The sequence below is a fragment of the Citrus clementina genome, unplaced genomic scaffold (genome assembly GCF_000493195.1).
Source record: "Citrus clementina cultivar Clemenules unplaced genomic scaffold, Citrus_clementina_v1.0 scaffold_8, whole genome shotgun sequence".
Classification (NCBI taxonomy): domain Eukaryota; kingdom Viridiplantae; phylum Streptophyta; class Magnoliopsida; order Sapindales; family Rutaceae; genus Citrus; species Citrus x clementina.
In genome coordinates, this window is record NW_006262022.1 from 24,010,429 (window position 1) to 24,027,932 (window position 17,504).

The following is a 17,504-nucleotide window of genomic DNA, read 5'->3' on the forward strand; positions in this document are numbered from 1 at the left end:
CCCTGGAAAGCATAAAAGAAGGAGTTCCACTGCTTTGAGGGCTAGGGATTTGAAAGAGAAGGTTGACACTCGCATGGCGAAGGTTGTTCCTCCTACAACTAATGGAAGGAGTTGGCGAAATTGATCAAGTCATTCTAAATGCAATTGATTTAGCGCTTGATTTTGTTTCACCTACGATTTTATCCATATTGGCTGGAGACATAGGATTCATGATATGTTAGTTTATGGATTACATACGCATAGCATTCATGCACCAAACACTGTAAATTGGCGAAAGGGAAAACCATCAAAGCTCAAATGAATCCATATTGAGCTAGCATTTAAAAGAAGAAATTGCAGAAGTCGTGTCAAAAAACAGTCCAGTTTATTGATTACACCCAGAATACCATTACACAAACATTCATGCAAGCAAATTACAAAACCAAAACATCACAGCATCCTTATACAAGTATGCATAAAGACATACAGACAGACACTGGTTTAACCAGAGATTTCGATAGCCTTAACATCAGGTTTGGTCACCTCCACTTTCGGAACAGTAACAGTGAGCACACCACTCTCCATGGAAGCCTTAATCTGATCCATCTTCACATTCTCAGGCAGCCGGAACCTCCTTGAGAACATGCCACTGCTACGCTCAACGCGATGCCACGTGTCGTTCTTGTCTTCCTTCTCAATCTTCCTCTGACCGCTTATCTGAAGCACCCTGTCGTCTTCGACCTCGACCTTCACTTCCTCTTTCCTGAGCCCCGGAAGATCGGCCTTGAACACGTGGGCTTCCGGGGTTTCCTTCCAGTCCACGCGGGCATTAACGACAGCAGAGGTTTCTGGAGGGAACTGAGAGGACAGCGCAGGCGAATAACCGGAAGGGAAAGGGAAGTCCCTGAATGGATCCCAAACGTCGAGTGAAAATGGATTAGAGACGCTGCTGCGTCGGTTTCCGAAGAAGCTTGGAATCAAAGACATCGTTTCTCAAAAGAGTGATACGGCTTTCGGTATTTTGCTGCTGATGCGAAGAAGAGGGTAAGTGATTGGGTATTTATACAACTATAGGAGATTTCTGGTAATTTCGGGGGCATTAATTGCTTTGTATTTTGTCTTAGCGGGAACCGACACGAAACGAGGTATCTAGTATTCTCTTAATCTCTTTAACATGAAATTCTGTGGGCTCTGCTTGAAGGTTCTGGATTTTGCATGTTAAAAGCTTTCAAGCTTGTCTTGTCTGTCATGCGGAGAACGAAGTCTGAAGTGTCATGTCGGTTTCTTATATTTAACTGCATGACACAAGTACATTTGTTTTTTTTTTGGATACAAAACTATGGATCTATATGAGAAGATTTGAACGTTGCATTGGCAAAGGTTTGTCCTGTTACCATTACTTGAATGATTGGTGAAATTAATCCAAGTAATTTTAAGTGAAACTGAATTGATGTTCCATTTTGGTCTCAATTCATTTTGGATAATAGGACACCCATAACTTCAAAATAATAATAATAATAATAATAATAATAATAAATGGACATTAAAATTCCCTTTGGACTATAACCCTCAATAAATAATAATTCGCAAAATTGACTTTAAATTTTTTAATAAACATAAATATTATTTAAATAATTTAATTTGTCTTGTAGATTGATAATATTAGAATACTTTAATTATGAAAAATAATTTTTAAAATGTAAATATTTATCTTTATTTTAATAATGTATTTGTATTTATTATAAAAAAATTAAATAAATCTTTAGGTTAAATAGATTTTGCAATTAATGAAATATATCTCATGCATTAGTAATATAAAAATTATTGTATCTAATATTGAAGTTAATTTAAATTTTTATTGGTTTAATAAAATATGAGATTCTAAACTATAACTTTTTTAATACTAAATTTATTTTTTAATTTATATATTGTTATATATATTTTAATATTCAAACATCAGAGTTAATTTTTTTAAGTTAATAGAGTTAAAGGGTATTTTGGTTAAAAATGAGTCTTAATATCCCTTATTAAAAATATGGGGTTTATATGATTATTATTATTTAATTATAGACATGTATTCAACTATTTTTTTAAAAAATTTTAAACATAGTAGAACTTTATATGAGTGTGTTTTGTAATAGGTCCATCTCTTTGTGTTTATATTACTATTTTTATAATAGATTTTGAATTTTATTTAATAAATTAATTTTAATTCAAATGATTAAACATTTCTTGATTGACTTATGTAATTAACAAGAACAAATATCATTATAATATACTAAAAACAATATTATAGGTATCATTATTAATGTAAACAAATACATATGTTGGATATATGTTTTTATTTTTCATGCTTTATTAACATAAACATTATCAAACTTTTTTACTAATCAAATAATTTATTTATAATGTATAATGTGTTTAACCAATAAATATAAGTATTGTTAATATTCATGAGGTTATATATGTCAAAATATTATACTTTGGATTTTTTTCTAATAAACAAACAACTTAACATTTATATTCAAATATTGGAAAAAAAATATATCATTAAGATATATGTATTCAAACCTATCTAAACTTTAGTCAAATTCAAATCCATTCAAAGTTCAAATAAAAAACAAATGCTCCCATATTCTCTTTTTCTCAATGAAAAATATTTGAGGGTCAAATAAGAATTGAGCGAAAATTTGGATTATAGTTGTACTTTAATAATGCACATCTTTTTTTCATTGATGTACAAATTTGATACTGCAGAATAAATATCCTTATCTGATAATGTAGGTAGAAGTTATTGCTTTGAGGGGTTAAAAATGATATTTGAAAGATCGATATCTAAAGAATACTACATAGAATGTCAAATTAACTATAGGTACGATAATTTTGAAAGATTAAAAATGAGATTTTTTTAAAATGTAAAAGTAAGGAGTGTCTTATCTGAATTTAGTTATGAAAATGAAACTTCATAAATTTTTTGTACGATTTTTCCTTAAAATAAATGAATGTATATATATATGGGAACTGAATGACTATTTTAAGAATGAAAAAGTCTTTTTTTTTGGTAGTTTGAAAAATTAATAAGTTCATAACTATTTGGTTTTTAAAAATCAATTGTTTTTAGTTTGGTTTCGTTCGAGTTCTAAAAAGAGGGACAAAAGCTCAAACAAACTAATTAAAAAAATGTCGAAAAATCAAACCGATCGATTTAGATTACTTAAGTTCAATTAGGGATGGCAATGGGGTGGGGTGGGGGTGGCCTACCCCATTCCCCACCCCGTTAAAAATTTTTGCCTCCATTCCCCAATAAATTTAGTGGGGTGAGGATGGAGAATCCCCATGTGGGGAATGATTTTTCCATCCCCACCCCATTCCCCATTTATCTATTTTATAATATGTATAAATACATTATTTTAGTAAGTTAAAAATTAGAGACTTAAAATAAAATAATCATCATCATATAATAAAGTATTTAAATTATTTTTTTAAAAAAAATCTAAAAGTTTGAAACAATATCTTAAAATGATATTAAAAGTGAAAAATATTTAAAGAGTGTAGCGCTTTAAAAGAGAAAAGAAAATATAACAATATTTAAGAGTTGAAAAATATTATAGGATTTTCTTTCATTCATGTATTATTTATATTGCATAAAAATTTAAAAAATTATTAATTGACATTATAATTGATAAAATAAAAATTATTAAATAAGAATTAAAAACATATTTATATATAATGGGGATTGGGGTGGGGAGTACAAAACCAAACCCCACCCTATTAAGAATTTGGAAATTATTTTCTCCCAACTCCCCACCCCATTCCCCAAAAATTATTCAAAATTTTTCCTATTTGGAGTGGGGCTCCATGGGGCCCCAAACCCGTGGAGGATTTTAACATCCCTAGGTTCAATTTTCAATCATGTCGATTCGAAAATTTCTAAACCAAACTGAAAAATACCCATAAAATTTATTCACTTTGATATTTCTTTTTCTGATTTAAGCATTTCAGGCTTGAGGCTCAAATGGGCTTTTGGACCGTTAAGACCCAAACTTCCTACCAATGGATTTTCATTTCGGCCTACTTTTTCAAGTATGAGGTGTTAGTGGCCTCATTGAAAGGGCTACAATCGATTTGTAATTAATTAGGAAAAGGAAATTTATGTGCTTATATAATATAAAATATAACCATTTAGATTAATATTTTTATACTCACGTAAAATTTAGGATGGTAATGTCCAAAGCTCTTTATATGAATGCCATTCCTTAGATACATCGACACAAGGACCACTTTATTGTGGTTCAAAATTTAATCACTGCATACACACCAGAATGTTGATACTACAAACTTAACATGTATTTAGCAATTCAGAGGAGGAAGATCTGCTAAATCCTGATAAGGTTCAATCTTAAGATTATTCCTAAAAACGTGACTCCCAAAAATCAAGAAACCAACTGAATATCCAGCAACTGCAGCAAGCAACACACCAATATTAAACGACATGACAGCAAGCATCACCAAATAGGCCAGTCCAATCCTGAAGGCGTACATGAGAGTCTGTAAAATCCCTGAAGCAACATTGCTTATGCCAGACTTGATCAATTTCGCATGCGAGATCCACTCTACTGTCAGTGAGATCATGAACACAAAGATTAAAGCTAATATGTAGCAACTGAAGCTCTCGCCTGGCCATCCTGGGAATAGAATCTCAGTATTTGTGCCCCAGAAAAATGTTAAATGACCCATCATCATCTTTTCTTTCGATGTCTTTTGCCGCAGCAAGCTAAAATGGAAAGCAGCACGAAGGAGGATATATAATAGTAGTCCAATTATAGGAGAATATGGATTTTTTTATTTTTAATGCAAGTGATGATATATAGTACTTAACACTTGGAAGTTGTACTACCTTATGTTCCACTTCGTGAAATGTAATGGTACTTTAGAAAGATCAATCAGGCACATAATAGTCGACTGTGATTAGTCAATTGGCTCTCATTTTATTATCTTTTTGGCATTCATTTTAAAAATAGGACCGAAATTCAGAATATTTGTTCATTACTATGCAACTCCACTATGATAAAGAGGAAAATGACGCATTATGAGCAGAGTGGTGGGGTCACCATGTTGGTGTACTGCTTTTCAAAATGAGTATTTGTAGTACAAATCAAATATTTAGCTGACTTTGCCCAAATTTTATTTGGAGGCCTTTGATTCATTGATCAACCTGTAACTCTATAAGTCGTTTAAAGATGAATATGCGGTCTGCAGCAATAATTTGCTGTTGCCGCATCTAACTAGAACATTTGGAAAATGGGTGCAAAAATTATTAGTTTCTCAATCTCTAGTGGTTATTATTGAAAAATTATTAGTTTTTCAATCACTAGTGCTGTTGCCACATCTCTTAAAGCGACATACTTCATGTTTGGGAGGGATACTGTTTGGGACAAATGCGTCGAAGGGACCAGGAATGACGAGCAGACATCTGATGGCGGAGTTCTGCGCACCGGTGTTTTCCGTTAAAGCCTGGCGCGTGGAAGAACAGGAGCAGAAACATCCTGCTCGTCCACGATGTTGTCGTCCGCGAGGCCAATTCCTATAAAAGGCATGAGGCCATTCCGGCTAGAGACCGAGAGGCGAGGAGACCCGGTCGACGGCAGTTGGCAAGACGCGCTCTCCAGCACGAGAACCTAGGCACAACAGCCACGCTTTCCCCAGAACCGCGACGTAACACGCAAGATCTCACGGAGCCATGACAGCCACACTTTCCCCAGAACCGTGGCGTAACACGCAAGGTCTCACAGAGCCGTGGCAGCCACGCTTTCCCCTGAACCGTGGCGTAACACGCTAGATCCCATGTTTTGCCCATAACGCAGCAGTGGGAGTCCCATACCGTCTCGAAAAGAGCGGAAGACTGAGATTCAGAGGAAGCCTATAAAAAGGTAGCCAACGAAGGTAAAAGGGTTAGCATTTTTAAGATAAAAGAGAAAACCACAAAAAGCCATAAGACCTGTGGCAAGCGTTCCCCAAACCTTCATATCTGACTTGAGCGTCGGAGGGTTTGCGCCGGGAGAACAACCGGCGTACTCTGACTTGTCTGTGTGTGCAGGGACATCCGGAGAAGAAGCATTACTAGGAGACCTCCTGGTCGTGGTAGAGTTGATCGAGCAGGGATCCTGGTCGTAGAACGAGGAGAACCGGAATCTCGCATCAACATTTTGGCGCCGTCTGTGGGGATCCAGAGCAAAAAGCTTCTGTCGGTAGCAAGAAGAGGGGTGGAGTAAGCGAAAGTCAATGGAGATAGGAGGAAGTAGCGCACAAGGGGGTGACATAAGGCTTAACGATTCCGTGACGCTGAGGGAGGTGATCAGCGAAGCACGGGAAAAAGTCATGTTCGACCGGATGGAGCGAATGGAAAAGCAGATGGAAACCTTGACAACCATCCTGCATGAGCTGCGGAACGAGCGAAGGGTAACCCAAGAGGGAAGGGTGAGAGGCGGTGGAGCGGCACCAGGTACCGATAGTGCGGAGAGAAGTCAAACCGCTGGGAGATTTGGTGGTGAGAGAGGTAACGTACCTCTGCGGGGAGAATTTCATAGAGAAAGAGAGCAGTCCCCGGTAAGACAGACTTGTGACGGGGGCGACGGGGTGGTGAACGCAGAGGAAACAGAACTGAGGCAACACTTACATGATGTAGAGCGAGAGCGGGATCAAGCTGCAGCGCGCGACCCTGGTCGCGCAGGACAGCTGGAGGAGGAAGTGCGAAGGCTAGCGCAAATAATTGATGACATGCAAGGGAGGAACAGAGCCCCTGGTTGGAGGATAATGCTGGACGGGGAATCACCGCTCGCAGCAGAGATCATGAGGGCAGTTATTCCAAGAGATTTCCGCCTCCCCGACCTCAGATACTCGGGAAGAACTGACCCGCTGGTGCACATAGAGCGCTTCAACGACATAACGGGGGTCCAGGGATTATCTCCATCCCAAAGGTGCAGGGTGTTCCCACTATCCCTTGAGGGACGTGCACGAGAATGGTACAGGAAACTTCCTCGGGGCAGCATAAAAACCTTCGAGCAGATGTGCCAGGAATTCGCAGAGCAGTTTAGTGGGGCAATGTCGCCGGAAGATGACATGATGGAGCTGAAGAGCATGAAACAGGGGGAGCAAGAAACCCTTCGGGAATTCATCAAGAGGTTTCACCGGGCTGTCCTCGACTTGGGAGCCTTCAACCACCCTCAGGCGTTAAGGGGACTGAAAGAAGGGGTGAAGATAGGAAGGCTGTGGTACAATTTGAGAAGCCCAGCTATTCAAACGTATGCAGCCGCATACGAACAGGCTAAAAGAGACATCGAGATTGAGGAGGAGAAGGCTGCACGGATCAAGACAGACCAGTTGGAAGGGTTAGGGAGGAAAGAGAAGAAAGCATTACCAACTAATGGACCGAACAGGAGGAGGGACCACCAGATCTCCGGTAGTGGAGCAGGAGGTAGGGTAATTGCTTACCAGCATCATCAGAGGCCGCCACAGTATCAGCGCAGCAGGGCGCCACCTCCTCGCTCCCCAGCTAGGGAGCCTTGGAGAAGACATGATTCGGCATCCGGCGACCTTCATCAACATTCCCACGGTAGCAGGACGAGCAGACCAGAAGCACTCCCACCGCCCCCAACTCACAGTGGGGCAAACAGAGAAAGAGCAGTGCATCTGGTCGACCAGAACCAGGACTATGGGCGGTACACTCCCTTGAAGATGCCCCTGGATGAGGTGTACGAGGCCATAAAGGGTCGAGGGCTGCTGCACCTCCCCACACCAATAACAAAGCTACCCAACAGGAGGGATAGAGGACGTTATTGTAAGTTCCATGGCACCCATGGCCATACCACAGCAGAGTGTAGAGATCTCAAGACCCAGGTCGAAGATTTGGTGAGAAATCGGTACCTGGACGAGTTTATGGATGGGACTTTCCCGATGGTGGCCACCATGGATGAAGGGGAGCAGAGTGATGGAATCTTGAGACGCGAGCCGCCCGCAGCGAGGGTGATAGCTGGGGGCCCAACGTTGGCTGGAGATTCGAACAGATCGAGAAAAAATTATGCCAGATACGCCATGACCAGTAAAGAGATACTCTTCAACACCCCAGCAGCCAAACGAGCAAGGGTCAGGCAAGTGCCAATCATGTGGACGGATGAGGATGAGGAAGGGATTCTATACCCCCACGAGGACGCTTTAGTCATCAAGGCCACGATCGCTAGCAAGAAGTTTGACCGGATACTGGTTGATACGGGGAGCTCAGTTGATGTGCTATTTAAATCAACTTTGGAAGAGATGGGAATAGCCGACCGGAAGTTGGAATACACCAACACCTCCTTGAAGGGGTTCGGAGGAGGGAAGCTGGTCCCTCTGGGCGTGGTCGAACTGCCTATCACAATCGGGAGCCCCCCGACAGAAAGAACAATGATACTGGACTTCGTCGTAGTGGACGAGGAAGGTCCTTACCAGATGATCCTAGGTCGGCCATTTTTAAGGATGAGCAAAGCGGTGCTGTCCAACCATTATCTGTCTCTAAAGTACCGGGTGAATGGGGTAGTCGGAGTGGTACGAGGAGACCAGAGGATCGCAAGAAGCTGCTACTCCTCGGCAGCAAGGGAGGCGATGCAGATAACATCCCTCGATACCCGAGTGGAAAACAAGACTGGCAGACAAGAACCCGTAGAGGATCTGGAAACAGTAAGCATGGGACCGGAGAACCCGGGAAAGACGATCAGAATCGGGTCGAGACTTGAGGGAGAGCAAAAGCAGGAGTTGGTGAAATGCTTACAGGCTCATGCCGACGTGTTTGCCTGGACACATGAGGACATGCCAGGGATTGACCCAGAGGTAGCATGTCATAGGCTGGCAATAAAGAAAGGTGCTCGGGCAGTAAGGCAGAAGAGGAGGTGCTTCAACCAGGAGAGGTATGAGGCTGTAAGTGATGAGGTGGAGAAGCTTCTGAGAGCAGGGTTCATTCGGGAAGTTAATTACCCAGAGTGGATATCGAACGTGGTGTTGGTAAAGAAGGCGAACGGCAAGTGGAGGATGTGTGTGGATTTCACAGACCTCAATAAGGCGTGCCCAAAAGACAGCTTCCCTTTACCAAAGATCGATCAGCTAGTAGATTCAACGGCTGGACATGGTCTGCTTAGCTTCATGGACGCATTCTCGGGATACAACCAGATCCCCATGTACGAGCCGAATGAGGAGAGCACGGCTTTCATCACTAACCAAGGTCTGTTCTGTTACAGGGTGATGCCATTCGGTCTCAAGAATGCTGGGGCCACCTATCAAAGGCTGGTGAATAAAGTCTTTAAGCCCTTGATCGGGAAAACCATGGAGGTGTACGTGGACGACATGATCACCAAGTCCAAAGTCCCGAAGGAACATGTCAGACATCTCGAGGAGACGTTCGAGCTTTTGAGGAAGTATAAGATGAAGCTCAACCCGGAGAAGTGTGCTTTCGGGGTCGAGTCCGGGAAATTCCTGGGATTCATGGTGAGCCATAGGGGGATTGAAGCAAATCCCGAGAAGATCCAGGCGATTGTGCAAATGACGTCTCCTCGAAACCTGAAGGAGATGCAGAGCCTCACGGGGAGGTTGGCGGCGTTGAGCAGATTCATATCCAAGGCTACAGATAAGTGTCAGCCATTCTTTCAAGTGATAAGGAGGGGAAAGAAAACGGAATGGACCCCAGAATGCGAGGAAGCCTTCCGGAACTTGAAGCATTACTTGCAGCAAGCTCCGCTACTGTCCACACCGAGGGATGGGGACAAGTTGAATCTGTATTTGGCGGTATCTGATCGGGCCGCCAGTTCCGTTCTGGTGAGAGAGGAAGAAGGAATTCAGTATCCGATATACTACACCAGCAAGGCCCTGCTCGACGCTGAGACCAGATACCCAACGATGGAGAAATGGGCACTGGCCCTTGTGGTTGCTGCTCGGAAGTTGAGGCCGTACTTTCAAGCATTCCCGGTCTCGGTAATCACCAACCAGCCATTGCGTCAAATTCTGCACAAGCCGGATGCCTCTGGTCGGCTCGTCAAATGGGCTGTAGAGCTGAGCGAATTCGACTTAGACTATAAACCCCGCGCGGCGATAAAGGCCCAGGCAATGGCCGATTTCGTAGCTGAGTTCGCGGAGCCTGAAGTATGCTTGGATCAGCAAGATGCAGATATAGGCAACGACGAAACTCAAGTATGGCAGATATCTGTGGATGGGTCATCAGGAGAGCGGGGTTCAGGAGCAGGGATTGTCCTGGAAGGCCCAGAGGGGGAGGAGATCTCTTATGCTGTAAAGTTGGAATTCGCAGCCACAAATAACCAGGCAGAATATGAAGCCTTGATAGCAGGGCTGGAATTGGCTAGGGCCGTGAAAGCGGACAGAGTTAAGATCAGAACCGATTCCCAGCTGGTTGCGAATCATGTCAGTGAAAGATTCCAACCAAGAGAGGAGAAGATGGAACAGTACCTAAGGATAGTCAGGCAGATGATGGGGAAGTTCGAAGCAGTGGAGGTGATACAAATCCCCAGGGAGCAGAATAGTCGAGCAGACATTTTGGCTAGGATGGCAGCCGTCGCCGACCCAAAAATGCCAAAGTCGGTCCCCCTAGAAGTAAAGTCTCGCCCGAGTATCGAGCAAAATTTGGGGGTGTTGCGGATAGAACAAAAAAGCTCGTGGAGGGACCCGATAGTTTCGTACCTTAGAGACGGGGTCTTACCACCAGATAAGCTACGGGCTCGGAAGATTAGAGCTCAGGCCTCGAGATACACGATGATCGATGGGGTACTGTATCGACGAGGATATACATTACCATTCCTTCGGTGTTTGGACGATGACGACGCGGATTACGTGCTGAGGGAAGTGCATGAAGGAATTTGCGGAAATCATTCTGGCGGGAGGTCCCTGGCCCACAAGGTCTTAAGGCAGGGATATTTCTGGCCGACGATGCACCAGGATGCGCAAAGGAAGACCAGGAGCTGTGCAAGCTGCCAGAGTTTTGTAAATTTTTCTAACCAACCACCAGAGAAGCTCACCTCCATGGCCTCCCCTTGGCCATTCGCTCAATGGGGAATTGATCTGATCGGCCCATTGCCAAAGGGACGAGGAGCAGCAACACATGCGATAGTCGCTGTAGATTACTTCACGAAGTGGATAGAGGTAGAAGCCCTTAGCAGGATCACAGAGAAGAAAACAACAGACTTCGTGTGGAGAAACCTGGTCTGTCGATACGGGATCCCATATGCCTTGGTAACGGATAATGGCAGGCAGTTCGATAATCACAGCTTCAGGGATTTCTGCCAGAACCTCGGGATAGAGCTGAAGTATTGCTCGCCTGCTCACCCCCAATCGAATGGACAAGTAGAAGCAGCCAACAAGACAGTCAAGAGGCTTCTGAAAACCAGGCTCGGAGCAAAAAAGGGTGCGTGGGTTGACGAGCTGTCAGGTGTGCTATGGGCATACAGAACAACCCACAAAACCGCAACGGGGGAGACACCGTTCGCTTTGGCTTTCGGACATGAAGCGGTCGTGCCGGCTGAGGTAGGAACGACCACACACCGGACAGATCACTTCAATGAGCAGGAGAACGACGAGCAGATATGTTTGAATCTTGATCTGCTAATGGAGAGGAGGGAACAAGCAGCCGAGCGATCAGTCACTTACCAACAGAGGGTTGCTCGGTATTATAACCAGAAGGTGAACATACGGCAATTCAGGGTCGGAGACTGGGTACTGAGAAGAGTGAATCAGAGCACCAAAGATTCGACTCAAGGAGTGCTGGGACCGAATTGGGAAGGGCCGTATAGAGTCAAGCAGATAGCGGGGCCCGGAGCTTACAAGCTGGTTCGCGCGGACGGCCACGAAGTGAAACGCCCATGGAACGCAGCACACCTCCGAAAATACTTCCAGTAAGACTTGCTCACATTTTAAAGCAATTTCTGCTCATGCTGTCTATCTTTTATTTTTATGTCTTATGTCCGAACAATTTCATGTAAGTCAAATCCTGCCATTAATGTAACGTCGACGAATTTATTTCGCTTGAAACCGAAAAAAAAAAAAAAAAAAAAATCCTAAGGCATGCAAAGGCTCGCCAAGTCTCAGAGCCTGTCTTATGGCGAGACAGAAGCCAAGCATGCCAGGATCTGCTCGGCCACGAGAAGGCAGCAGAATCCAAATCGTTTGAAGAAAATCCTAAGGCATGCAAAGGCTCGCCAAGTCTCAGAGCCTGTCTTATGGCGAGACAGAAGCCAAGCATGCCAGGATCTGCTCGGCCACGAGAAGGCAGCAGAATCCAAATCGTTTGAAGAAAATCCTAAGGCATGCAAAGGCTCGCCAAGTCTCAGAGCCTGTCTTATGGCGAGACAGAAGCCAAGCATGCCAGGATCTGCTCGGCCACGAGAAGGCAGCAGAATCCAAATCGTTTGAAGAAAATCCTAAGGCATGCAAAGGCTCGCCAAGTCTCAGAGCCTGTCTTATGGCGAGACAGAAGCCAAGCATGCCAGGATCTGCTCGGCCACGAGAAGGCAGCAGAATCCAAATCGTTTGAAGAAAATCCTAAGGCATGCAAAGGCTCGCCAAGTCTCAGAGCCTGTCTTATGGCGAGACAGAAGCCAAGCATGCCAGGATCTGCTCGGCCACGAGAAGGCAGCAGAATCCAAATCGTTTGAAGAAAATCCTAAGGCATGCAAAGGCTCGCCAAGTCTCAGAGCCTGTCTTATGGCGAGACAGAAGCCAAGCATGCCAGGATCTGCTCGGCCACGAGAAGGCAGCAGAATCCAAATCGTTTGAAGAAAATCCTAAGGCATGCGAAGGCTCGACAAAGTCTCAAAGCCTGTCTTAGGGCCAGACAAAAGGCCAGCATGCAAGGATCTGCTCGTTCGCGAGAAGGCGAGCAGGCTCCAAAGCATTTGGAAAGTTTTCTATGGCACGCAAAGGCCTCACCAAGTCTCAAAGCCTGTCTTACGGCGAGACAGAAGCGATCAGCGTTTCAGACGAAAATTAATTCATGAGTACGACACGAGATAGTAATCAACAACATTTTTATTAATGGCTAACAGAGGGGATAAATTTCATAAACGTCGTTCATTACAATACAAGAAGAAATATATCAAAAAGATGGTGGGTCAGTGAGCCGAGCAGCATCGGTTGGCTGGACCTCCTCGGGTGCGGGAGGGGTATCACCAGTTGCGTCCGGGGGGGTGCTCGCCTCGCCAACATCAGCAGGGACTGCACGAGGAGGAGAGTTACCCTCCTCAATCACGATCGGCTCTAACCCCTCGGCATCTTCCTTGGCCGCCTCCTCGTCCATATGTTGAGCAACACCAGCTGCAAGGTCATCCATCTTCAGATCAGGGTGTTGCTTCCCGAGGACGGCCATGATACAACGATACGAATGCCGAAGTCCCTGGTCGTACTGGTTGTCGGCCTCCCTCTCCAAGTTCTCTACATGAGCTCGGTGGGAATCGCGGAGAGATTCGAGCTGAGCCTCATACATAGCCCTCTGCCCTTGGAGGTCCTCCTTAACCTTGGTCAGCTCCTCCTCGAGTGTAATGGCTTTTGCTTGAGCAAGGGACTCTTGCTCTATCAGCTTGAGGTTCTCAACGTTTAGCTCCCTCGCCTTTTTCTCGGCAACGTCAGCTCTGGTCGTCGCCGATTGAATGTCCTCCTTCATCTTCCTGTCGTAACGGCCAACCTTGGCCTTATAGTAGGTGGCCATGCAGCTGAGATGGAAAGCACTGTACTGCATGGCTCCCACCAGCTCGCCCAGGGTACAACCGTCAAAGCCCTCCAGGTCCTTCTTGCTCACGAGTTTAGACAACTCATTGAGATAGGGAACCAAGTGTTCTGGTCGGCTGTCGGGTAAGCGGGACCGAGGCACAACAGGTGGAGAAGAGGAAGCAGGATCAGTGGCCGCTCTACTGGATTCCCCGACTCTAGCAGAGGCAGGGGGGAGAGCCTGCAAGGGAGGAACCTGCTGCACGATGTTCTTTCGCTTCGCAGCGGGAGCATCTTTGTCCTGGTCCCTATCGGTTGTTGGAGGCCGAGAGCGTTTCCTGGTCAGAGCTCCAATCACTGCGTCCTCCATCTTATGGCCAGGAAGTATCAACCGAGACTCGAGGAAGTTGTATGTAGATAGCAGTTCTCGGCTCGAGCAGGAATTGGCCAATACAGCCTCGACCCGTTTAAGCAGACCAGGTCGGAGCGGGAAGTGAACACCCCAGGAAACTACAGCACAAACAGACACTTGGTTAGAGACAAACCAATACAGCAGGAACAATTATGGATACAAGACATCTAAAGCGAGCAGGCAACCTGGGACCGTGAAACGGGGTGGGACGCGACAATCCTTCCCGTCTATTTGTGCAACTTGACCCCAGGGACCCCCAGCAAAAAAGAATTTCCTCTTCCAAGTCCCACCACCACCAGTTGGAAGATCAGTTATGGGTTTCCTGCTCTTGGTACCAGATTGGAAGTAGTACCAGCCGGCATCTTTAGGGCTGCTCTTCAGCTGGTACAGATGCTTCACCTCATCAACCGTGGGCTCGTTTTGGCAACATCTGTCCCACAATATGAACAGACCAGAGAGCACTCTCCACCCGTTGGGGTTCAGCTGACCAGGAGCCAGATTTAGCCCGTTAAGTATCCGGGCAAAGTAAGGCTGCAAGGGACACCTCAGCCCATACTTAAAGCTCTCCAGATACAGGGTAACGTGTCCCCTGGGAGGCCGGCTAGGTGTATCCTTTTTTCCTGGGATCCTAAGAGGTATCTCACCAGGAATACTATACCTAAGTCGGAGGTCATTGAGCTCGTCAAACGTGGTCGTACACGACATGTAGTCAATGGCATAATCACGCGACAAGGCTCTACCCCCTACTGTACCCCGTTCTTCTGGTCGTGATGCTCCTGATGGGGACGCCTCACTAGAATCATCCCCTTGACCCTCACTCAAAGTGTTCTCCGATCCAGAAGACCCTTCTTCATCGCTACTGTCGCTCGAGGAGGTTGTTTGGGGAGACATCCTCCTAGCGCTAGTACCAACACTAGACCTAATGGGCTCTAAGGGGATCCCGGGATCAAAAGCAAAATCAGCGGGCAGACTAGGCAAAAAACCTAGTTCGTCGTCACCAACCTCAACGACCTTCTCCTTACCCTTCGACATATCCTAAGTTCTAACCAAAACACCACCGCCAACTACAACCTCAAGCAAAGCAGAGAGAAAGGAGATTACCTACAACTAACCGATACCGAAAAAAAAAATATAGAAAAAATACCTGAAGCAGGGACTCGGTCAGAGAGAGACAGGGATGACAGCTTTGGTGCCGAGGTTCATTCGCCGGAGAGACAAGAATGGAGAAAATGACGAGTTCGTGTTTGAAGATTTTGGGTTTCCTTACTGAGAAGCAAACTCTTGGGCTGCCAGCATTTAATGACGCATATTCCGAGAATCCCGTAACCGTCGGTTTGAAATTCAAATGGAGGGGGGGATTTCTGCCACGTCACCTCGTCCGCAATTAAATGCGACATGACTCCTGGCAGCCTTTTCCAAACCCACGCGAGCGAGTACTATCGAGTTTCTACTGCTGGTCCACTACATTACCCAACACCAGAAACTGGGGGACCGGTGTTTGGGAGGGATACTGTTTGGGACAAATGCGTCGAAGGGACCAGGAATGACGAGCAGACATCTGATGGCGGAGTTCTGCGCACCGGTGTTTTCCGTTAAAGCCTGGCGCGTGGAAGAACAGGAGCAGAAACATCCTGCTCGTCCACGATGTTGTCGTCCGCGAGGCCAATTCCTATAAAAGGCATGAGGCCATTCCGGCTAGAGACCGAGAGGCGAGGAGACCCGGTCGACGGCAGTTGGCAAGACGCGCTCTCCAGCACGAGAACCTAGGCACAACAGCCACGCTTTCCCCAGAACCGCGACGTAACACGCAAGATCTCACGGAGCCATGACAGCCACACTTTCCCCAGAACCGTGGCGTAACACGCAAGGTCTCACAGAGCCGTGGCAGCCACGCTTTCCCCTGAACCGTGGCGTAACACGCTAGATCCCATGTTTTGCCCATAACGCAGCAGTTGGAGTCCCATACCGTCTCGAAAAGAGCGGAAGACTGAGATTCAGAGGAAGCCTATAAAAAGGTAGCCAACGAAGGTAAAAGGGTTAGCATTTTTAAGATAAAAGAGAAAACCACAAAAAAGCCATAAGACCTGTGGCAAGCGTTCCCCGAACCTTCGTATCTGACTTGAGCGTCGGAGGGTTTGCGCCGGGAGAACAACCGGCGTACTCTGACTTGTCTGTGTGTGCAGGGACATCCGGAGAAGAAGCATTACTAGGAGACCTCCTGGTCGTGGTAGAGTTGATCGAGCAGGGATCCTGGTCGTAGAACGAGGAGAACCGGAATCTCGCATCAACACTTCAATTTAAAACAAATATGTTATTTAAATATCTGTATTCACACTCATTCATATTTAAGAAAAATTTAAATAAGATGTGTTTGAGGGAAATGTTTCGACGAGACCAGACATGATGAGCAGATATTTGGTGGTAGAGTTCTGCGAACAGGTGTGTCCTGTAGAAGCCTGGTAGCAGGGGAACAGGAGCAGGAATATTCTGCTCGTCCACGAATATGTCATTCACGAGATCGAACTCCTGTTAGAGGCATAAGGCCATTCCTGCTAGGGGTCTAGGCGAGGAGACCCGGTCAACGACAATTGGCAAGATGTGCATTCCTATCCGAGAATCAAGGCACGAAGTCCATCTCCATTCACCCACAATGACGACAATGGGGCATCCACATCCGAGGGTGGGGAGAATAATGGGCGTGGACTACGGAAGACCGAGATTCAGAGGAAGCCTATAAAAAGTTAGCCAGCAAAAGTAAAAGGGTTAGAATTTTTGCTATTAGAACTAAGAAAAGAGAGCTCTAAGAATTGAGACTAAAGAGAAGCCATAAGATTCGTGGCAGATATTCCCAGAACCTTCATATCTGACTTGAGCGTCGGAGGGTTTACGCCGGGAAAACAACCGGCGTACTCTGACCTGCTTTTGTGTACGCAGGAACTTTTTGGAGAAGAAACCTTACGAGGAGAGATTCTGGTCGTGGTAGAGTTGATCGAGCAGAGTTCCTGGTCTTGGTAGAGAAGGCAACCAGAATCTCGCATCAACATTTTGGCGCCGTCTGTGGGGAGCTGATCAAAAAGCTTCTGTTGATAGCAAGAAGAGGAGTAAAGCAAGTGGAAAAACAATGGAGACTGGAGGAAGTAGTGCACAAGGGGGTGATATGAGGCTTAACGATTCCGTGACGCTGAGGGAGATAGCCAGTGAAGCACGGGAAAAAGCCATGTTTGACCGGATGGAACAGATGGAGACCTTGACAACCATCCTACATGAGCTGCGGAGTGAACGAATGGGAACCCAGGAGGAAAGGGTGAGAGGTGGTGGAGTGGCACCAGGTCCCGATAGTACGAGGAGAAGTCAAATCACCGGGAGATTTGGTGGTGAGAGA

General features: G+C 45.5%; 2 protein-coding genes and 1 long non-coding RNA gene across 3 annotated transcripts; all 3 read right to left on the bottom strand.

The window, feature by feature from the left end:
- Window positions 1-342: 342 nt before the first annotated feature.
- On the bottom strand, window positions 343-1,100 carry LOC18035363 (17.3 kDa class I heat shock protein). The gene has a single exon (XM_006424900.2). The coding sequence runs from the start codon at window positions 964-966 to the stop codon at window positions 481-483; it is 486 nt and encodes a 161-aa protein (XP_006424963.1). The 5' UTR covers window positions 967-1,100; the 3' UTR covers window positions 343-480.
- Window positions 1,101-4,329: 3,229 nt separating this feature from the next.
- Window positions 4,330-4,716, bottom strand: LOC18034582 (copper transporter 1). Its single transcript, XM_006424901.2, has one exon. The coding sequence runs from the start codon at window positions 4,714-4,716 to the stop codon at window positions 4,330-4,332; it is 387 nt and encodes a 128-aa protein (XP_006424964.2).
- A 9,301-nt stretch (window positions 4,717-14,017) lies between these two features.
- Window positions 14,018-15,960, bottom strand: LOC112095903. Its single transcript, XR_002904055.1, has 2 exons — window positions 15,267-15,960; window positions 14,018-14,220 (listed from the first exon to the last, which is right to left on the bottom strand). It is a non-coding gene; the product is annotated as an uncharacterized LOC112095903 (long non-coding RNA).
- Between the last annotated feature and the right edge of the window lie 1,544 nt (window positions 15,961-17,504).

Bases quoted from the DNA above. Each gene is read 5' to 3' on its own strand.
- LOC18034582 (XM_006424901.2), bottom strand. From the start codon at position 4,716: ATGGGTCATTTAACATTTTTCTGGGGCACAAATACTGAGATTCTATTC.
- LOC18035363 (XM_006424900.2), bottom strand. From the start codon at position 966: ATGTCTTTGATTCCAAGCTTCTTCGGAAACCGACGCAGCAGCGTCTCT.